Raw genomic sequence first — 23,211 nt, forward strand, 5'->3', positions numbered from 1 at the left:
GTTAGATAATATGAGATTTTATTTTCTGCTTTTTATAATTTCTCTGTTTATCAAATTTTCTATAGTGAGCATAATCAGAGGGGAAAAAGTAAGCTGGAAAGTTTTTAGTTTACATAGAAATGTTCTTATTGATTATTATTTAAGGAACTCTTTCCCAAATGCCTCTTGGGTGAAGGGCAGTCTTCTGGAGGGTGGTATCACCTGTTCATGTGGTTTTAGAAAAAAACTTAAGTTGCTATTGGGGACAAGGTGTATGAGTATGAAATAGCCAGTCTAAGCCTCAGTAGCCCCTTTATGCCGTGTAGTCCCAAGGGCACTGCCCCAGCAGGGGAGACCCACCATGAGCTAAATAACTGTAAAGATACCAGGTGCCATCCTCTGCTGTGGAAATAAAAACCATCTCCCCCGTAGATCTTTGCCAGGCGAGATCATGTGATGGTAATTTAGGAAGCTGGTTTTCCAGATGCTAAGCTAGATTTATAGAGCTATTTTTCTAAATATCCTCCCTAGCACCTCTCTGACCTTTCTTACTTTCAAATCTGAGGCATTGAGGCCTTGTAAAAGGTGACTAGCCATGCTGCAGTATTTTTAGAAGAAGCTGAGAGTGGAGCTCTTTACTGTTGTCTTTGTCTTGTTTCAGCTCAATCACCCAGAGCTCGTGGAAGGTCTCGTGCTCATTAACATTGACCCTTGTGCTAAAGGCTGGATTGACTGGGCAGCTTCCAAAGTAAGACCAGTGTCCATTGGCTCATCTCTTGGTCCCTTCTCAAAATGGCTTATCTGGTTTTTATCTTTATTTTTTCATTCATACAGTCAAGGGCAAGAAGTTTTAAGTATACAGCTTGATGAATGTTTACACATGTAATCACCACTTAGTCAATATACAGAATATTTCCAGCTCTGTGCTTAATACTTCCTCCCTTTCCCAGAAATAACTGTTATTCTGACTTCTCCCACCATAGATTGGTTTTATATATTCTTAAACTTCATATACGTGGAATAATAGAATATATATTCTTGTGTATCTTCTTTGATTCATCATTGTCTGTGAGTCTCAGTCACAAATGGAATACTATGCAACCAAAAACTTATGGGTTTTTTTGGTTATTTAAGGAAATGTGAAAATTCTCGTTTAAAAAAAACAGATAATAAAATTTTGTTAAATACATATATGCATTTATAAGGAAAATAATTTGCTACCGGTAGTTACATCTTTGGCTGGTAGCATTACAGATGATTCTTTATTTTATGTATTCTATGTTTTCCTAATTTTCTATGATAAACATATATTGCTTTCATAGTTATTTTAAAATATTAAACTATTCCACCTGCCAGCAGACCAGATTCTAAAAAGTTTATCCATTCCTCCCCACATTTAACTTCTGGAGAAATGATGTATTTCCTAGCTTTGGATGAAATATATTAACAGTGCTATTGCCAGAGGCTATGGAAATTCTTTCTTACAACCTGACTTATTTAAAATTTGTTTTAATTCCTATCTAGGATGTGGGTACATTAAAACTTACCTGAACACTCTTAATAACCTGATACAACCTAGTAAAAATTCTTATAAAGCTTTAGAATGACCTTATGAGTATTAAACATGAAATGAAATAGGTTATTAATTCTTATTATCTTTAACTTATAACCTGTGGATCATCGATAGCCCATGTGAAGATTTCTGGGCTTCTTTCTTCCTTAATCTTTCTGGGACTACATGATCCTGTTCCACCCATACCCACATCTGTCCCTCTGATTTCCTCTTGTCCATCTCCACCCCCAACTCAGTACTTCACCTCTGATTTAAGTCAGCAGTAGGAATTGAGCATAAAAGCAACAACGAAGGGCTTCCCTGGTGGCACAGTGGTTGAGAGTCCTCCTGCCGATGCAGGGGACACGGGTTCGTGCCCCGGTCTGGGAAGATCCCACGTGCCGCGGAGCGGCTAGGCCAGTGAGCCATGGCCGCTGAGCCTGTGTGTCCCGAGCCTGTGCTCCGCAACGGGAGAGGCTACAACGGTGAGAGGCCCACGTACTGCAAAAAAAAAAAAAAAAAAAAAGCAACAAAGAAGGAAGGCTTAAGGGAATCAGCAACATAATTTGAGATGGAAATTTTTCTAAAAATAGACTAACAGTCTACAGACTTACACAGATTGATGCATTTATTAGACTGTGATGTGCATAGTTTTGAAATGGGAGAAATTAGGAGACGAATGTTCAAAATGCAAGAACATTCTGTAAACATAGCAATTTCCTCCCACTACTTGAAATGAAGATAGCAAAACTAAAAGAAAGAAAAAAATCGTTTTTTCTTTTGGATGGCTTGGGAATAGTTGTAAGTCGTTCCTTATTAACTGTAAACCCAGTGTAACTGCAGAAATACAGGCAGGAATGAAGCAGCTAATAGCTGTGAGTTCTCGGTCCCACGTTTTCAAAGAAGTAATGGCAGCATTTCTTTTAGCCACCTATTTCAAAGCAGGCTATATTATTACCCTGGAAGGAAAACTTTTTGTTTTTTTCTGACTTGTTTCTTGTTCTCAGGTTTCCTGGGACCACCATCTCACGAAAATGTGTGACACTGAGTTGTGTTGTTTATTTGTTGAAGGATAACATATATACAAGAAAGTGCACCAGTGAAGTGGACAGCTTGATAAATTTTTACCCATGCTAACTCCCTTGACACCAAGTTTTTATCTTTGTAGCTCTCGGGCTTGACAACCAATGTTGTGGACATAATTTTGGCTCATCACTTTGGGCAGGTAAGTGCCTGTGCCAGCCAGGAGAGGGGTGTGTTTACTGGCTTGTGTGCAAAGTCTTATTCACCTCAGGAAAGAAGGGGTGCCCCTGAACTCACCTGATCCCAGTGGGTTACCACTTTCAGTGCCGTGTGAGATGCACGTGGCCCAGCGAAGACCAGTCTTAGGGGAGAGGCATGAATTCAGTGCCACGTGGCTCTTGGCATTTGGAGAGAGGAGAGAAGGCAGCCCCCACCGCTGACCTGTTCCCTGTGAGCACATGCCATCTGTTCATGTTTGACAACATCATGTGCCTCACCAAGCATCTCTGGAGCCAAAATGAGGTCTGGGAAGGGCTTCACAGAAATAGAAGTTTCAGAGAAAAAGAAACCAAGAATGTTAGTACTGAAATAACCTTAGAGATTATCTTGTTCAAACCCCATGTCTTACTGGTGAGGAAACAAGTCCACGAAGGAAATTACAATTATATGGATAATTGTTACATGAAAGCGGGGATCCTAGTCCTCTTTTCGGAGAGAAAGTGAGTTGGATAACAGAAGTCTTACACCAATTACAATGTGTGTTTTCTCCTACACCACCAAACAATTCTCAGACACCATCTGGGTGTCCTGCAGTTCAGCTCAATAATGCCGCTGTCTACCTGGAGATCGGTCAGATCCAAAAGATGAGGGCTCGGTCCTAACCACCAAGCCACCACCACTGCTCCCACTTCAGCCACCAGTTGCCACTCCAGGTTGTCACCTGCGCTTCTGACCAACCAGCTATGTAGATCAGAGGTTCCAACGACCCCCTCCTTGGGCTCAGTTAATTTGCTGGAGCGGCTCAGCAGAACTCAGAGAAACATTGTACTTACTAGATTACTGGTTTATTATAAAAGGACATATGACTCGGGAACAGCCAGATGAAAGAGATGCATAGAGCAAGTCATATGGAAAGGGGCACAGAGCTCCCATGCCCTCTAGGGTGCACCAGTCTCCCAGAACCTCCATGCCTTCACCAACCTGGAAGCTCTACCAGTCCCGTCCTTTTGGGGTTTTATGGAGGCTTCATTACAGAGGCATGATTATGTGGCAGTCAGTTCAATGGCCAGCTCCTCTCCCCTCCCCGGAGGTGGGGACTGGGTGGGATTGAAAGTTCCCACTGTCTACTCACAGGGGCTGGTTCCATCTAGAAGTTACTTAGGGGCTTCCCTAAAATCACATCGTTAACAAAAAAAGATACCTTTATCAATCTCATCAGTTTGGAAATTCTAAGCATTTGGGGAGCTCTGTGCCAGGAGTGGGATGAAGACCAGATACATATTTCTTATTATAAATCACAACATCACAGATGACCTATGAAGAAGGAATAAATGAGCAATGAGTTTGGAGAGCTGTGAGGTGTCTGGAGTTGGGGAGATGAAAACAATATAAGTAGGAGTAATGCGGGCTCAACTGTAGTCTCTACTGAAGGAAAATGGTTGGTAGGGAGAAAATTAGCATTTACTGAGTACTCATTCTCTGTAAAGCACTTTGACAAGTACTTTTAGGTACAAACTCAGTTATTTTTCATGTGGTTCTATTAGACTTATTTTAAAATGCAGAAACCAAGGGCCAGAGAGGCAGCGTAACTTGCCACCATTGTCCAGATAGCAAGTGGTTTGAATCCAGGTCAAGCTAACTCCAAAGCACATAGTTTTTTTCTTTCATTGAGATTTTATTTTATCAAAGGTACAAATTCACATATATTTTAGAGTAGAGAAGTTCTACACGGCTTATTACAAAGAATCTGCCACTCACCCTATTTCCTTCTTCTTAGATTAATTCTTTTAGCTGATTCTTTGGGGTTTTGCCTCTTTAATTATGGTATTTACTTGCATATAGTAAAGGACACAAATCATAAGTGCATCTCAGTGACCTTTTATATTACATACATATACTCCTTTGTAACCACCACCAAATCAAGATACAGAACATTTCCATCATCCCCAAAAGTTTCCCTCATGCCCTTTCCTAATCACTATAATCCCCCTCCCCAAACAAGGTTTTCACTATTCTGTTACCTCTATACATTATCTTGCCTGTTCTTAAACTTTATATAAATGTAATTACAGTGTACGCTCTTCTGGGTCTGGCTTCTTTTGCTCAATATAGTCTTTGAGATTCAACCATGTCATTCTGTGTATCAGTAGTTCATTCTTTTATTCTGTGTAGCAGTCCACTGTTATATACCATGAATGTTCCTATGAACATTTAGGTTGTTTCCAATCTTTTTGTTTTACTATTATATTTATTTATTATTTTTTAAAAAATTTTATTTATTTATTTTTGGCTGTGTTGGGTCTTCGTTGCTGCACGTGGGCTTTCTGTAGTTGGGGTGAGCAGGGGCTACTCTTCATTGCGATGCATGGCTTTCTCACTGCGGTGGCTTCTCTTACTTCTTAGAGCATGGGCTCTAGGCATGCGGGCTTCAGTAGTTGTGGCACGAGGGCTCAGTAGTTGTGGCTTGCAGGCTCTAGAGCGCAGCCTCAGTAGTTGTGGCGCATGGGCTTAGTTGCTCCGCAGCATGTGGGATCTTGATGGACCAGGGATCGAACCTGTGTCCCCTGCATTGGCAGGCTGATTCTTATCCACTGGGCCACCAGGGAAGCCCTGTTTTACTATTATAAATAAAGCTTCTATGAACATTTTTTTAAAATATTTATTTATTTGGTTGCACTGGGTCTTAGTTGTGGCAGGCGGGCTCCTTCGTTGTGGCATGCAAACTCTTAGTTGCGATGTGCATGTGGGATCTAGTTTCCTGACCAGGGATCAAACCCAGGCCCCCTGCGTTGGGAGCACGGAGTCTTACCGACTGCGCCACCAGGGAAGTCTCCTATGAACATTTTTTTTAAAATTATTTATTTATTTATTTATTTATTTTTGACGGTGTTGGGTCTTCGTTTCTGTGCGAGGGCTTTCTCTAGTTGCGGCGAGCAGGGGCCACTCTTCATCACGGTGCACGGGCCTCTCACTATCGCAGCCTCTCTTGTTGCGGAGCATAAGCTCCAGACGTGCAGGCTCAGTAGTTGTGGCTCACGGGCCTAGTTGCTCTGCGGCATGTGGGATCTTCCCAGACCAGGGCTCAAACCTGTGTCCCCTGCATTGGCAGGCAGATTCTCAACCACCGCGCCACCAGGGAAGCCCACCTATGAACATTTTTATATTTGTCTTTTTGGACATATGCTTCCATGTCTCTAAATATGCATATATTTCCACTTGTTGATTTTTCATTTGTAGGCATTATCTGTTGGCATTCCATTATGAAAGGTGATTTCTCTCATATACACATACACACCGACCCCATGACACACGTTTGTGTTTTCCACCGCTCCGTCCTGCCAATATAATGTAATTTGGATTAGATCAATTTCCAGCATTTACACTGGCATATAAATGTTATTCAGAGCTGAGCCATGACATTTCTTTTTCTGTACATTTCCCCTTTACCAAGTGACAGTGTTAGAATTTTTAAGTAAGGGCCACTGGGGGGACACTGCAAGGTGATAGTGGCAGGAAGCCACTTCCTTTCCTTTTTAAAAATATTTAAGACTTCCCTGGTGGCGCAGTGGTTAAGAATCCGCCTGCCAATGCAGGGGACATGAGTTTGAGCCCTGGTCTGAGAAGATCCCACATGCCTCGGAGCAGCTAAGCCTGTGTTCTACAACTACTGAGCCTGTGCTCTAGAGCCCACGAGCCACGACTACTGAGCCCATGCGCCTAGAGCCGGTGCTTCACAACAAGAGAAGCCACCACAATGAGAAGCCCCCACACTGCAATGAAGAGTAGCCCCCGCTCGCCGCAACTAGAGAAAGCCCGCGCACAGCAGTGAAGACCCAACACAGCCAAAAATAAATTAAAAAAAAAAATTCAGCCCAAGAATCAGGGCTTGCCTTACAGAAGGCCTGGTGACACTCATCTCAGCAGTCTTCAGGTCACACTTTCTCCATCCTGTGGGCTGTTTCCAGGGTCCAGTCAGGAGACAGAAACCACACACTTTGAGTTGAGAAAATTTAACATAAAACATTGTTAACTAGTAGAAGGTTACTTACTTCTCAAAGAGGTGAAAGAGGACTCTCAGGTGTCCAAAAGTAGCAGGTGGAAACCAGCAGCTACTCCTAGGCAGAGTGCATGTGGACATTCAGGGAACTAAGGACTTAGTTGGGCCCACCCCCACCAAGCCTGAGAGTCATGTCTCTTCAAGGAAGGTAAGGTTTCCACAGAAAGTACAACCAGCCAGGAGTGAAAAAACTTGCCAGAGGGTGAGGGTCGTAACTGGTCCATAGAGCCACTCACCAGATGAGGGAGACATTTGTCTAAAATAAGGTCTGAACAGCTGCAGAAGCTCCAGAAGCTGCAGCTGGATGGGGGCGAACCTGGGCCTAGAGTGCAGCTACAGCTTTTCTACGAGAATTCCTGATACCTTGAGCCAGTGGCTCCTGTGCTAAATTTTAAAAAGAGACTGGCAAATGGAAAATGTTTATGCATTCTAGCTCCAGTACTACAAAGAACAGTGGATCTGAGGCTGAGGATAACTGACACAGGTTCTTTGCCCAATGGCTAGTGATCCCTGTCTGTCCGAATTTTATAAGGGTGGATCACTGAAAGGCCTGTGTGCACCAGGTGAGGCTTATCCCTTGGGTTGATTAGACTGGGCCATTTCCTTGGGGAGCCCTTGATGTCAGCAGCTTTAGGTCTTTTCTCTGGGACTGGTCAGAGTCCCCAGATAAGCTTTGAGGTTACACACCAGACACTAATGTTAGTATTCTTGGAGCCCAATTCAGAAAAAGACAGAGAGCCTCAACATTCAGGCTTTAAACTTTCACTTTTCAGTATGGTGCATCTACCCATCTGGGCCTGTGGTCTTCCAGATCAAAGACCTTGTGTTTTATCGTTTCCAGAGAATGGACCTTCAGTCTTCTTCTGAGGTGGGAAAAGGGAAGTCCCCCAGAATGCAGGGGAGGGATCTGGAGCTCCAGCTGCTTTATGCTTTGTTCCCATTGGACCACAGGTGCAGATAATTAGAATGATCATAGTCTTTGGTTTGTAATACACCCTCATCATTCATTGGTCCATGCACATAACCCACTTTTATTTAGTTAATTAGCTAGTTATTTTTAATAATGTAATAAGCACCCAAGATATTACCACCCAAAGCAAAAGCTAGGGTTTGACAGTAACACCTGCATCTAACCAAATGATACTCTGAATTAACCTGTCCCCCTGCTTTTCTCACCCTGAGGAAACTGTCATCTTTTATCAGTCCTTTGTTTTCCTTTATGATAGTCTGAATTTATATGTGTTCTTTTACATTATGTACATATTTCTAATTATAGAAGGATATTATGCCGATGTAATTTGGGGAACTTTTTTCACTTAAAATTGCCAAGATTTATCCACATTACTGCTGGATGACTGTGAACAGTTTTGTATCTGCCTCCTGCTTTATTCATATGAAAGTCCATCTTGGGTGTAAGTTTAGGAGTGGAATTGCTGGGTCTTCAGTGTTCATATATCATAAAATTCACACTTTTAAGGTTTAGTGGTTTTTAGTATATTTGTGGAGTTGTGTAACAGTGCACTATCTCATTTCAGAACATTTCCATCACCCCAAAAAGAAACACCATACCTCTTAACAGTCACTCCCTATTCTCCTTCTCCCTGTACCTAGCAACCACTTAGCCTAATTTCTGTCTCTGTGGATTTGCCTATTCTGGACATTTCTTAAATGGAGTCATATAATATGTGGCATTTGTGTCTGACTTCTTTCACTTAGCATGTTTTTGAAGTTCATCCATGTTACAGCATGTAGCAATACTTCATTCCTTTTTATGACTGAATAATATTTCAGTGTATGGATATACCACATTTGGTTTATTAGTTGATGGACATTTAGGTGTTTTCCACCTTTGGGCTATTATGAAAAATGTTGCTATGAACATTCATATAGCAGTTTTTTCATGGACATATGTTTTCAGTTTTCTTGAGTATATACCTAAGAATGGAATTGCTGGGTCACATGGTAGCTGTGTTTAACATTTTGAGAAACTACCAGACTGTTTTCCAAAGTGGCTGTACCATTTACAGTCATACCAGCAAAACATGAGAGTTCCAGCTTCTCCACGTCCTTGTCAACATTTGATGTTGTCTGTCTTTTTGATTATAGCCATCCTAGTGGGTGTGAATTAGTGTCTCATTATGGTTTTGATTTGCATTTGTTTATCTTCTTTGGAGAAGTGTCTCTTAAAATCTTTTACCCATTTTTTAGTTGGGTTATTTATCATTTTATTATCAAGTTGAAGATTTCTTTATATGTTCTTGATACAGATCTTTAGATATATGAAATGCAAATATTTTCTTGCATTTTGTGGGTTGTCTTTAACTTTCTTGATGGTGTCCTTTGAAGCACAAAAGTTTTTATTTATCTGTTTATTAATTTTTGTTTGTTTAACCTAATGAAAGCATCTTTTTTTGTTTTGCTTACATTTTATTGGGGCATAGTGTTGATTTACAATGTTGTGGTAGTTTCAGGTGTACAGCAAAGTAAGTCTGTTATACATATATCCACTCTTTTTTAGATTCTTTTCCCATATAGGCCATTACAGAGTATTGAGTAGAGTTCCCTGAGCTATATAGTAGGTCCTTGTTAGTTATCTATTTTATATGTAGTATTGCATATGTGTCAATCCCAGTCTTCGACCCCCCACTTACCCTCCAGTAACCATAAGTTTATTTTCTACATGAAGCACAAAAGTTTTAATTTTGATGAAATCCAATCTATTTTTCCTTTTGTTGCTTGCACTTTTAGTGTCATGTCTAAGAAACCATTGCTTAATCCATAGTCATGAAGATTTACTCCTATCCTTTCTCGTAAGATTTTTATAGTTTTAGCTCTTAACATTTATGTCTGTGGTCTATTTTGAGCTCATTGTTTGCACATGGTGTGAGGTTGGAGTACCAGTTAGTTCATTCTTTTATATGTGAAAATCCAGTTGTCCCAGTACCTTTATAAAAAAGACTTTTTTTGTCCAGTGAATTGTCTGGGCTCCCTTGTTGAAAACCAGTTGACCATAAATGTAAGGGTTTATTTTGGAAGGCTCATTTTTATCCTATTGATATTTGCCTAGCCTTATGCCAGTATCACAGTGTCTTGATTACTGTATCTTTGTAGTAAGGTTTGAAATAGGGAAGTGTGAGTCCTCCAACTTTGCTCTTTATCAAGATTGTTTTGGCTGTTTTGGATTCCTTCCGTTTCCATATGAATTTTAGGGTCAGCTCTTCCATTTCTGCAAAAGAGCTAACTGGGATTTTTTTTTTTTTTTTTTTTTTTTTTTGTGGTATGCGGGCCTCTCACTGTTGTGGCCTCTCCCGTTGCGGAGCACAGGCTCAGGACGCGCAGGCTCAGCGGCCATGGCTCACGGGCCCAGCCGCTCCGCGCCATGTGGGATCTTCCCGGACCGGGGCACGAACCCGTGTCCCCTGCATCGGCAGGCAGACTCAACCACTGTGCCACCAGGGAAGCCCGCTAACTGGGATTTTGATAAGGATTGTGTTGAATATGTAGATCAATTTAGGGAGCATTGCTATCTTAACAATACTGTTTCAATCCATGCACATGGAGTGCCTATCCAGTTATTTGGATCTTTTAAAATTTCTTTCAGCAACGTTTTGTAGTGAAGTCTTCTCACTTCTTTTATATTTTTTCCTAAGTATTTTATTTTGGGGGTGCTATTATAAATGGAAAGCTTTCTTAATTTCATTTTTGAATTGTTTATTGCTAATGTATAGAAATACAATTAAGTTTTGTATATTGATCTTGTATCCTTCAACCTTGCCGAACTAATTTATTAGCTCTAATTGTTTTTTTGTGGATCCTTAGGATTTTCTACATACAAGATCATGTCATCTGCAATAGACATAGTTTTACTTCTTCCTGTCAAGGCTGGATATGTTTTATTTCTTTTTCTTGCCTAAGCAGAGCTTTCTAGGCCCTGGATAGAACCTCTGGTACAGTGTTGAGTAGAAGTGATAAGTGGACATCCTCATCTTGTTTCTGATCTTAGGGGAAGCCATTCAGTGTTTCACCATTAAGTATGATGTTACTTGTGGATTGTTCATAGATGTTCTTCATCAGGTAGAGGAAGCTCTCATCTATTCCTAGTTTGTTGAGCACCTTTATCATGAAATCGTGTTGGATTCTGTCAGATGCTTTTTCTGTATCTATTGAAATGTATGTGTGACTTATGTTCTTTATTCTTTTTAATATGGTGTATTACATTTATTGATTTTTGTATGTTGAACCAGCCTTGCATTCTCTGGATAAATTCCACTTGCCTATGGTGTGTAATCCTTTTTATATGTTGTTGCATTTGGTTTGCTAGTATTTTGTTAAGGATTTTTGTGTCCATATTCATAAGAGATATTAGTCTATAAGTTTCTTGTGTTGTCTTTGTGTGGTTTTGGTAGTAAGATAATACTTGGCCTCATAGAATGAGTTGAGAAGTATTCTCCCTTTAATTTTTTGTAAGAATTTTGGAAAGATGCTGTTAATTCTTTAAATGTTTGGCAGAATTCACAGTGAAGCCATCTGGGGCAAAGTTTTTCTTTATGGAAAGTTTTTATATTACTAATTTAATCTTTGTTTCTTCTTGAGATACTTTAGGTTGTTTGTGTCTTTTTAGGAATTGGTACATTTCATGTAGGTTATCTAATTAGTTGGCATAGAATTATTCATAATTTTCCCTTATAATTATTTCTATTTCTGTAAAGCTGATAGTGATGTCTCCTCTCTCATTCATTTTTTTAGTAATTTTTGAGTTTTATCTCTGTTTTTCTTGGTCAGTCTAGCTGACTAACTTTCGATTTCATTGATTTTCCCCATTCTTTTTCTATTCTCTCTTTCATTTATTTCCACTCTCATCTTTATTATTTCCTTTCTTCTGCTTGCTTTAAGTTTCCTCTCCTTTTTCTAGTTTCTTAAGGTGGAAGGCTAGCTATGAATTTGAGATCTTTCTTTTTTTTTTTTTTTTTTTTTTTTTTTGCGGTACGCGGGCCTCTCACTGCTGTGGCCTCTCCCGTTGTGGAGCACAGGCTCTGGACGCACAGGCTCAGCGGCCATGACTCACAGGCCCAGCTGCTCCGCGGCATGTGGGATCCTCCCGGACCAGGGCACGAACCTGCATCCCCTGCATCGGCAGGCAGACTGTCAATCACTGCGCCACCAGGGAAGCCCGTTTCTTCTTTTTTAATACAGGAATTTACAGCTGTAAATTTCCTTCTAAATATTAACATAGCTGCATCCTATAAGGTATTTTCATTCATTTCAAAGTATTTTCTAATTTCCTTTTGATTTCTGCTTTGATCCATTATTATTTAGGAGTATGTTGTTTAGTTTCCCACATTTCCTTCTGTTACTGATTTTTAATTCATTCCACTGTGGTCAGGGGATATTCTTAGTATTTCATTCCTTTTCAAATTTACTGAGACTTGTTTTATGTCCTAACATGGTCTATCCCAGAGAATGTTCCATGTACACTGAGAAGAAAATGTATTCATTCTACTGCTGTTAAGTGGAGTGTTTAGATGTCTGTTAGGTCTGGTGGTTTATAGTGTTGTTCATTTCTTCTATTTCCTTGTGAGCTTCTGCCTTGTTATTCTATCCTTAATTGAAACTGGGGTATTAAAGTTGCAAACTGTTATTGTTGAATATTCTATTTCTCTCTTCAATTCTGTTTCATTTTGCTTCATCTGTTTTCATTGTTATGTCTTCCTTTTTTAAAAAAATATTTATTTATTTGGTTGTGCTGGGTCTTAGTTGCAGCAGGCGGGCTCCTTACTTGCGGCTCGCTGGCTCCTTAGCTGTGGCATGTGAACTCTTAGTTGTGGCATGCATGTGGGATCTAGTTCCCTGACCAGGGATTGAACCTGGGCCCCCTGCATTGGGAGCGTAGAGTCTTAATCACTGCGCCACTAGGGAAGTCCCGGATGTTACGTCTTTATTAAACAGGACTTTCAACCAATCATCCTTTGTACCATGTTTACCCTCTGCTTGCTGGGAGAACTGGTGCGGACAAATCTTGGGCCTTTTCAGGCTCCTTGGTACATGATCACTTACTTTTTTCACTTTCCCCACTGCCAGCCTAGCAGCCTTACTGAGTCTGTTAAATGAGTGATTACAGTCTTCCTTCTGCTTTCCCACTTTCAAAATGTTATTGCTGTTGTAACTTTTCTTTGTTGTCTTTGTCCTTATGAGTTTATGGCTTATAAAGAAAAAAATTTACTTTTATGTTTATGATTTTTCTGGAAGGAGTAAAGCTGTATTTTAATCGAGTATCTTTAACTGGAAGTTTCAAAGACCATGATCTTTCCACTGCTAGATAGAGTGGGTACTTTCCTGAAGACAAAGGATGCTTGTTTTTGACTGTAGACCTTAAAAACCAGTTCACAGAATTTACAAAATTCCATGCTAAGTGCTCTGGGAGAGACAAATGTATATAAGCTATGGCCCTTCTTCTCCAGGAGCTCACTCTGTGGAGAGATGAGATGTACAGAAATACTGCTATGGCACATGTAAAAAGGGATAAGTAATAAGAACTATTGATACCTTTCATTGAATGTCTACAGATTTCAGACAGATGTGTTATGTACATTAAACAATTCAATCTAATAATCTCATAATGGGAATTGTATTTTTCCCACTTTCCAGGTGAAGAATGAATTGTTTTATACAAGGCCAGCAGCTAATAACATATCAAGGGAGATTTGAAGCCACATGTGTCTAACTCTGAAGCTTTCCTCTTTCTACCATGTCATGGTATCTTAGGAGAGGCCCCGTTAGGGACCTAGAGGAATTCAAAGGCAGGAGAGGATCAAGGCTTCAAGGTGGAGGCATCCCAGCTGGGCCTTGAAGGATGGATAAAATTCGACATTTTAGATTTTGGGGGGAAGGGGATCATTCCAGGAAGGGGGAATAGTTTGCTCAAAAGCCAAAGAGGAAGGAATTATAAGATGCATTTGGGATTTTTAAATAACCTGGTGGGAGACTTAGTGTAGGATACCTGCGGGAGGTTAATTAGCCAAAACAGCACCTGACCTGGAAGAATGAGGCCCTGAGGTTGTTTGCATTGGAATAGGGGAACGCTAAGAAGAGAATTTTAATGATTTTTGTAAAGTAAGAACATCCTCACAACACATATATAATGTGTGTTTAATTAAAAATGTGTGAGGTCACAGACAGTGGTTTGTCACAAGGCTGAAGAGTTCATTTGAAATTTAAGCAAGCAAACACATGTATATGGAATGTACAAAAAAAAAAAAAGGTTCTAATGAACCTAGGGGCAGGACAGGAATAAAGAGGCAGAGGTAGAGAATGGACTTGAGGACACGGGGAGGGGGAAGGGTAAGCTGGGACGAAGTGAGAGAGTAGCATTGACGTGTATACACTACCGAATGTAAATAGATAGCTAGTGGGAAGCAGCTGCATAGCACAGGGAGATCAGCTTGGTGCTTTGTGACCACCTAGAGGGGTGGGATAGGGAGGGTGGGAGGGAGATGCAAGAGGGAGGGGATATGGGGTTATATGTATAGCTGATTCACTTTGTTATACAGCAGAAACTAGCACAACATTATAAAGCAATTATACTCCAATAAAGATGTTAAATAAAAAATAAATAAAATTAAAGCAAGCAAATGCTTGTATTGCTCTTATTGCTTTGAAATGAAAGCAAATAAGTTTTCTAAACGTTAATAATCTCATCTTCTCTAATAAGAAAAAAACCCACAGTGATATCCCCTTTCTTATCTATCAAATTAGCAAAAAATAAAAAAGTGATCATTTGTACTAGCAAGCATGTGGGAAAACAGGTAGTATAAATAAATGCGATGGCTCCATATATCCTGATAAGGAATGACGACCTCTGCCATACTTTTAAGTGGAAAAGCACAGTGTAGAACGGTACGTGTAGCAGACCTACACACTGTGTTTTTAAAAAAATGTGAGTGGGGGGTGCAATTTATACGTAACAGCTTTTCCTGAGAAGTTCCATTAGCACTTAAGCCAGTTTTACCCCTTTTATACCAATATCATCCCTTTTCTTTTTTTTTATCTCAAACTTTGCTTCTCAAGTTCCCCTTCAGACTTTCAAGGGGGAGCTGGATAGGTCATTTCATCTCTAATTGCCATGTGGTTCATTTGTTGTTCACTTTTCTTAGTATCTTCAGCATTTATCACATTTCCTTGGAATGGCTCCAGTGCCCTTTAGTTTCAGGTAGCCTCTGATCCAGTTGGTAAGTTTCCTACTGTGTTCTTGGCTCACTTTACCCATATAGTAGTGAGAATGCAAATACACGTTCTCCTTATCTCTGTTTCTCTACAAGGCTTGCTGGTGGTGACCTTTACACACTGCTTTAGATTTACTGACTTTCACTATCCCTGATACATTTCTTTCCTCCAGTGTAAACATTTTCCATTCTGCTTAAAACTATTTACTGGTGTGTGTGTGTGTGTGTGTGTGTGTGTGTGTGTGTGTGTGTGTATACATATATGTACATATATGCTTATGTACACAAAAACCTAGCAAATCGTTCTGGTGGCCTCCAAGAAGACCAGCAAGATAGGGGCCAGTGGACAATGGGTGGTGAGGAGGGAGATTCTCTTTTTACTGATATAGACCATTTTGTTTCTCTTGAATTTTATACAGGGAATATAGCCAATATTTTATAATAACTTTAAATGGAATATAATCTATAAAAATTTTGAATCACTGTGTGGTACAACTGAAACTCATATTATATTATAAATCAATCCTACCTCAACAAAAAAAAATAGTATTGGTAATAGGAGTAAATAAATGATAAATGGACTTAATAAAGTATTATAAATGGAATGTAATATATAATTCTACAATGTATATTATTAAATGATAGTATATAGATATTATACTCATTATATTGATGAAGATACGGATAAGTTAATTATGCAGATTTATGGCTAATAAGAGAAATGTTACTTTCCACTTATTTTATACTTTACAGTCCATATAACTTTTCTTATTTAATTTTTCAAACAGCCCTGGCAGGTAGCTGGTTATTATCTTTATTTTACAGACACTCTATTTTTATGAGACTGACAGAACATGAGTAAGACACAGATAAGGAAACTAGGCTTCCAAATGGTTAGGTAACCTAAGTTTCACATCTAGTACTTGAATCCAAGTCTAGTGCAGTTTCCTCTGTGCTGCAGAGAAGGGTATTCAGAGCATATCCCCAAGTTTTTGTGCTTGATTTGGAGTTAATTACCGACCTTTTCCACCATAGATTTTTTGGTGCCCTCATTCAACACAGAATATGGCACTGAACCAGTCTGATGCAAATAAAAAAGAAGCCATTCAGCCTACCAGAACATACGTAGGCCCCCAGCCTCTGCCCATCTCCCATCATGGGCAGGGAGCTTTGGCTTTGGGCATTGAGAATGTAAACCAAACAAGATAGACTTGTACTGTAGCTCAGAAGTTCACCTGTGTCTTCTTTTCATTTTTCTAGGAAGAGTTGCAGGCCAACCTGGACCTGATTCAAACCTACAGACTGCATATTGCCCAAGATATCAACCAAGAAAACCTACAGCTCTTCCTGGGTTCCTATAATGGGTACAGTTGTTTCTATTCCTTCACTTAAATGCAGACTAGGTCTAAGACGATAACGGATATTTAAGAGAGAAGGAGAAGAGGAAATAAATTACTTCTTCCAGTGTTGTGTGATGGGACTGCTTTCGTACTTTTCACCACAGTAGAAGGGGAAGGGCTTTCAGACAGAAATGAACACAGCTTTCAAGAGCAATGCATGAATTGAAGGCTGTTTCAGGCATGTTCACCTACCAGTTGTACTTTTAAGATGTTTTGAGACCAGAAGTACCTGAAGTTTTGTACACACACAAAACACACAGATTGAGGTGGCACAGAAAGATGCATGTAGAGGAGGCAAAGAATAGAAGTCTTGGGCCCCAATTCAGTCTCTCTTGGTGTCCCGTCATCACGCAGAAGTGACACATGGAGAGAAGCTTAATTCTTATCTTGGGACCAACCTCTCCAAGGTGAAAATGTTAGCTCCTTCTAGCTTCCTGGGTACATGGAAAAGGTTGAGGAAATGGGTCAGCTGTAACTTACCCAGAGTCACACAGCCGGTCAGGGGCAAAGCCAGGTTTTGAACCCCGTCTCTCTAGCTCCTTCCTCTGTGTAACAGAGCCTCCTTATTTTTTGTTGAAATCAGAAAGGTTATTAAGTACTGCACTGAACTGTTAGTTACCAGGAGAATGTTCCCCCAAAAAAGTTCCCCTTGGACCTCCATGGCGGTCCAGTGCTTAAGATTCTGTGCTCCCAATGCAGGGGGCACGGGTTGGATCCCTGGTCGGGGAGGATCCTGCATGCCGCATGGTATGGCCAAAAAAAAAAAAAAAGAAAAAAGTTCCCCTTAAGAAATTATTCCTATAAACTAGTTGGAAAATTGAACACTTAAGGCTTGAGGATTTTAACAGCATTGCTGTTGAGTTTTGAAGTTGCCTCCTTTTAGCATCCTGCAGAGTCCCTTTTTCCTGCTCTGTACCACTCAGGATGCCACTGGACAAAGTGCACAAGGGCCCCTTCCATCATCTGTGTGAAAGAAAGATAGTTTTCAGATTTCTTGATACATTTTGGTTTTCACAACCAGGAAGTAACCTGAGTTGCCATGATTTTACGTGAAAAGTGCATTGATTCCTTTGTGTTTCTCTAGACGCAGAGACCTAGAGATCGAAAGACCCATTCTGGGACAAAATGATAACAAATCAAAGACATTAAAGTAAGTCCCTCAGTCTCCCCCACTACGTTGCTCAACATCTTTGCCTTTCATAGACAGAGTCATTTTCAGTGGAGTATATGTGCTGCTTGCTGAGTGTCCTCTTATTTTCCCTTTCCCCAGGTGTTCTACTTTATTGGTGGTAGGTGACAATTCACCTGCAGTTGAGGCTGTGGTAAGTATGTCCTGATGTTGTGAAGATGAATAAGATGAAATGCAATAAATTGTGTGTAACACACTGCTGACGCACTCGAAACAGTTGGTAGGTACTAGTTTTTGTGATTTCTCATTACACAGACCAGGGTTTGCAATTTGTTACCCAGTTTGGAGGAAGAATTCCTCGTTGATCACTAGGTTTCATCAGAAGGGATCAGGACTGCCCTTGAGTGCTTTGGGTGGTGGAGCTCGCTCTGTGGCAGGCAGTACAGGTAAAGGCCACTGGCTTGTCGTCAGACTTCTGACAGCCTTGGCCTTCTGCAGCCTCCACAGATATGGAAGGCTGCTGGGAGCCTGTATACTTTCCTCAAGCACATAGTACACTGGCAAAAAAAATGTGTGCTCATTGTAGAAAACTGGTAAATAGGAGGACAGGACGAGAAGTCATGATCCCATTACTCAAAGACAAGCCATTATGTTTTTCTTTACAATAGATGGGATGATATTAGCTATACAGTGTTTTGGGACCTCATGACTTAGTGCACTGTTGAGAGCATTTTTCCATACTATAAAGTCAGTATGTCTGTATAATATTCAGTCTCATACCCTTGTTTATGTAACCCCATTCTCCTGTTGATTATTTCTGATTTTGCACCATTAATAATGTTGCTGTTGAACAACCTTATAGAATCTTTGCCTGAATCTTTGATCATTTCCCTGGGATGAGATGGAAATAATGTGTCAAATATCATAAACCTCTGTAAGGTTTTTAATACATTTTGCCAGATTCCTTTCCAGAAAAGACATAACAGTGTGTTGCCACTGCCTATGTATGAGAGTGCCTGTTTCACAGCATGCTGTTCAGCATTGGACTTTTAAATTTCATTAGTAGTTAATTTGATTAAAAATGGTATCCCACTGTTTTAATTTGCACTTCTGTAATTACAGATGAAGCTGACAGTTTTTCATAAGTCTGTTATCACTTGCTTGTCTTTCCCACAGCATATATAACTTAAGTATCTGCGTGAAATTATCTGCTTTTCTTTGGCCTACTTCACTTCTACCCTATTTAGAGCAAAACATTAGGAAATAAAGCTTTTAGAAACGGAATCTAATAATTAATCAGAGATGCAGACATTAGATGAGAAGGTTGGTGGGCAGGGGGGTGTTGGTAGGGTGAGATAGGTGTGACAATAGAATATATTCACACTTCCCTGAATTACCCTGTAAAACATTCCATGTCTAGTGTAAAATACATAGTGTGGCTTGAGCACAGAGGCAAATAACTCTCAACTCAAAAAAAAAAAAACTATCCCCAAAGGTAATAAAGTTATAGTGATGATCTCATCAAGAAGGAGTTTTGTAAAGGTCAGTCTTTTTTGGCTAAAAAGGTAGAGACACATGCTACAAAATATCTATCAAAAACATTTTTTCATAAACATGTGTTTATGAAAATAGTATCATTTATAGAAAATATCCTTAATCAGAATTCTCTAATCATGCTGAGTTGCCTTTTGGAAATTACATGGACTTAAAGCAACGTTACCGATTATTTTTCAAGATTGTGTAAGTTGGCCAATACAGATAAGATCTTTTTCTCTTTCTGATTTCCACACCTTCAGTGTTTATAGAGAAGAACTTCAGGAGCCCCATCTGTACCACAAGCTAGATGCTCTTCTAGACACATTCAAAACCAGCTCCCCTGCCAGAGCCTTTTATCCCATAAGTTGGTAGGGATTCAAGGGCCATATCCATGCATGGAAGAGCAGGAAGAAACTCCACAAATTCTGGTCACTCTTGCTAGCTATTCTTGCTCACATATATATTCATTCAGCATCATTTTTTGAGCATCTCCTATTCTCTCGATGCTGTGGAGAATACAAAAATGAATAAGACGGAGTCTGCACTTGGAGCTGGGGAGAGAGTAGACATGTCAAAAACCAACTGTTGTTCTTGGCCTACCAGAAACTGAGACTTCTTATAAAGTTACAGAAATTACAAAGTGATGAACCAAGGAAAGCATGCTTTATTATATTAAATACAGACTTGGGAGTTCATTCTTCCAGAAAATATTTATTGTATATCTACTGTGTTTTCAGCACTGTGCCTGTGGCAGTTAGGGAATCGGGTTTTTACATTCTGCCCTTTAGAGCACCTTCTATAGTAAGTAAACGGGTACATTTGTTTGTCACTGCCTGCGTTGTCATTTGTACAGAGCAAAAACCTTGTTTTGGTGATTCTGGCTTTTAGATCATCCTGTGATTTTAGAAGAGTTTTGAATACCTACCCATCAGCAATCCCCAGAGTAAACGTTCAGCTGGGTTACTGGTTCTTGCCTAGGTAATTTTAATAACTCCCTAACTGGCTCACTGCCTCTGCAGTCTGTCATACAGGCCACTGCTGGTTATTTTCCTAAAACAACTCACATCCTGTCACCCCAGAAACCCTCTGTGGCTTTTTGCCTTCCACAGTCAGTTCAAGTCTTTCCAGCCTCTCCCCACAGTGCATCCTCACGCCATGCTTGTCTCTGTAACCGCACACATGCCCTGCACACTCACTTCGCATCCCCTGGGTCTTTGCTTATGCTTCCCCCCTGACTCTGGAAGCCTTCAGATGCCCACCCCTTCTTACTCTAGCTATAGAAATTCTACTCATTCTTCTATTCTCACTCAGCTCAGAAGTGAAATTTTCAAGTGTCTCATTCTGCCTCATAGTACATTTCCACCTCACTAGATTCCATGCTCTTAGCACAGTGTTTTATATGTGTGCTTGGGCAAGCACGTATAAAGAAGAGATCCAGTTAATCAAGTTAACCGTAAAACATTGTTGAACCTGGAGATTATCTCCCCAGAACATTTTCTTTGAGGTCTCTGCCTTTGTGGATACAAAGGTATGAGATTCCATACCTGTAAATATACAAGGTTGTAATTCTTAATTGTAATGGCTACAGTGAGAGAAAAACGTAGAGAGTTCAACTTTACATGGGATAGCCAAAGATCTTGAGGCAGAAGAGAGTCAGGGTGTAAGGAATGGCAAACCCACTACCTCCAGGGCACGGGAAAGTGGTGAGAAATGGGCAGGGGAGGGGTATAAGGGCCAGTCATAAGGGCCAGTTGTGCTGGGAAATCATCAAGACCCCAGCAGGTGAGGGCCACGGTCCAGTTCACTTTTTAAAGTACATAACTTGTCCCCATGTTATGTAGCGAGTAGGAGGAATTAGATTCAACATGTAGTCCTTTAAAGACTCAACTTGTAACGGCTTCAGAAAATGAACTTTGCCAGATTTTTAGATCTACTAAGAAATATAAGATATAAAGTACTTCATATAAATATGTCTCCCACTTTGTATTTTGGTAATTTGGCTGATTCAGCCATCTCCAAATGAGCCTTGATCTTGGAAGATCATTCTCATGCCAAGCTATTTCTTATTTTTCTAGCAGTTCATAAAATTGTCTCTCTCTCTCTCTCTCTTTTTTAAGGTTGAATGCAATTCTCGCCTGAATCCTGTAAATACAACTTTGCTAAAGGTAATGTGTCTTCTTTCCTCATTGCCAACCATTAGTGAGTAAATTATATGTGGTTCAAATTACTTTATTTCTGGAATAGTTGCCCAGAAAGAAGGAAAGCTTCTCTTTCTCTCTCTGATTCTCTTTAAAAAAATTTCTTTTCCTGAATATATTCTCATTGTAGAAAATTGGAAAATAGGAAAAATAATGGAAATATAAAAAAGAATAAAATAAAAATTACCCTAATCCTGCCACCCAAAGGTAACCTTCTGGTAAAAATATCAGTCTTGGGCTTCCCTGGTGGCGCAGTGGTTGCGAGTCCGCCTGCCGATGCAGGGGACAGGGGTTCGTGCCCTGGTCCGGGAGGATTCCACATGCCGCAGAGCGGCTGGGCCCGTGAGCCATGGCCGCTGCGCCTGCACGTCCGGAGCCCGTGCTCCGCAACGGGAGAGACCACAACACAGAGAGGCCCGCGTACCGCAAAAAAAAAAAAAAAATATATATATATATATATATATATATATATATATATATATATATATATCAGTCTTTGTCCTATACATTTTTACATCATTAAGATCATAGGCTGTTTATAGCCCTGTGTCTCTTTTCCTCAACTTTTTGACATATAAACATCTTCCCGTGTCATTAAAAATGTCATAAGCATTATTTAATATTGTTGTGAGAAATTAGATAATGAATGGAAATTCTTTACGTGCTAAATCCCCTTGTATGGATAAGGAAGCTTCCAATAACATTCTCATGATAAGGGTAGATGCATTTTTTTCTTTCTCTTAGGGCCAATAGAGAATAACTCTTGTACTAAATTTCTAGGGTTAATATCAAGCTTCTCCTTGTTTTGATTGTACCCCAGGCTCACATTTTCTGGAGCCTCTAGTGACATATTTAAGAGCCTGACCTCCTGGTTTGAATTTGGATTACAGTAGATTTAAGTACTGATCTTATGCTTCTGACTGTTACTTTCTCAGCCTGAAAGACCTCTGCTTTCTTCCCTTTCTCTTTGAAGTTGAGATTAAAAGGGAAGTGCTGCCACCAGAAGCAGCCCGTATTTCCTGGAAATATAACATGAGGTTATGCTCTGAGGTTACAAAACTCAGAGTGTTCTGGGGTCCAGGTGATTGATGAACTAGTCTAAAATATGAATTTTGTTTTTAAAGCATGTGGCTTCAAATTAGCTTTTGTTGCAGGTTTGAATCAGTTTTCCAAAAGCGCAAAACAACTTTACAGTAGCCATAGATGTGCTTATTTCTGGGCAAAAATGCCCATCTACAACAGCATGATGGAACTGATTCTCTGATAGGTATCAAGCTTGGAAACAGTCTTTCCCAGTATTCTCTCTGCATACGGGAACTGTTTTACAGTTCTAATCAGACTTTGACTCCTACCTTCATGAAAACACAGCCTGAGCCAGTTAGGTCTATTTTATAATTATTCAGGTTAAATATTTGTTCCTGATCGTACACATAGAATTTTCAGGGAACTGACTGTTCCTTATTAACCTCAAATTCCTGTGTCTCATGTGGCAATCCCATCTGCTGAATAACAGTCCACCCTCAAAGAAAGTTTTTATGTTAGTGAAGGGAGACCATGAGGTTCATGTCTCTTTTTAAAAAAATGCCAGTCAAAAAAAAAAAAAAAAAGCCAGTCAGCCTGAATAGGTTACTATCTGAGTATGGAATGCATAACAGCTGGAAGGAGGAGGGTGGCCTCATGGTTGGCCATCATGCCCTAGAAGCAGTGTTCTCTGCGGATTGGCAGAATATGCATCACTTGGCTTGTTAGAAATGCAAGTTCTTGAGACCCGCTCCAAATCTATTAAATAAGAATCTCTAGGGACTTCCCTGGTGGTCCAGCGGTTAGGACTCCGTGCTCCCAATGCAGGGCACCCAGGTTTGATCCCTGGTCAGGGAACTAGAGCCCTCATGCCACAAC

General features: G+C 40.1%; 1 protein-coding gene across 4 annotated transcripts in view; it reads left to right on the forward strand.

Annotated features, from left to right (window-relative positions):
- Window positions 1-23,211, forward strand: part of NDRG3 (NDRG family member 3) — an 85,593-nt gene that overhangs the window by 57,547 nt on the left and 4,835 nt on the right. For all 4 annotated transcript variants that reach the window (XM_067012195.1, XM_059038078.2, XM_059038077.2 and 1 more), the window contains 6 exons: window positions 641-727; window positions 2,700-2,756; window positions 16,310-16,413; window positions 17,534-17,599; window positions 17,720-17,771; window positions 21,232-21,279. In XM_067012195.1, coding sequence (XP_066868296.1) covers window positions 641-727; window positions 2,700-2,756; window positions 16,310-16,413; window positions 17,534-17,599; window positions 17,720-17,771; window positions 21,232-21,279 — 414 coding nt within the window. The remainder of the gene's footprint in view (window positions 1-640; window positions 728-2,699; window positions 2,757-16,309; window positions 16,414-17,533; window positions 17,600-17,719; window positions 17,772-21,231; window positions 21,280-23,211) is intronic.

The sequence above is a fragment of the Kogia breviceps genome, chromosome 14, assembly GCF_026419965.1.
Source record: "Kogia breviceps isolate mKogBre1 chromosome 14, mKogBre1 haplotype 1, whole genome shotgun sequence".
NCBI lineage: Eukaryota > Metazoa > Chordata > Mammalia > Artiodactyla > Physeteridae > Kogia > Kogia breviceps.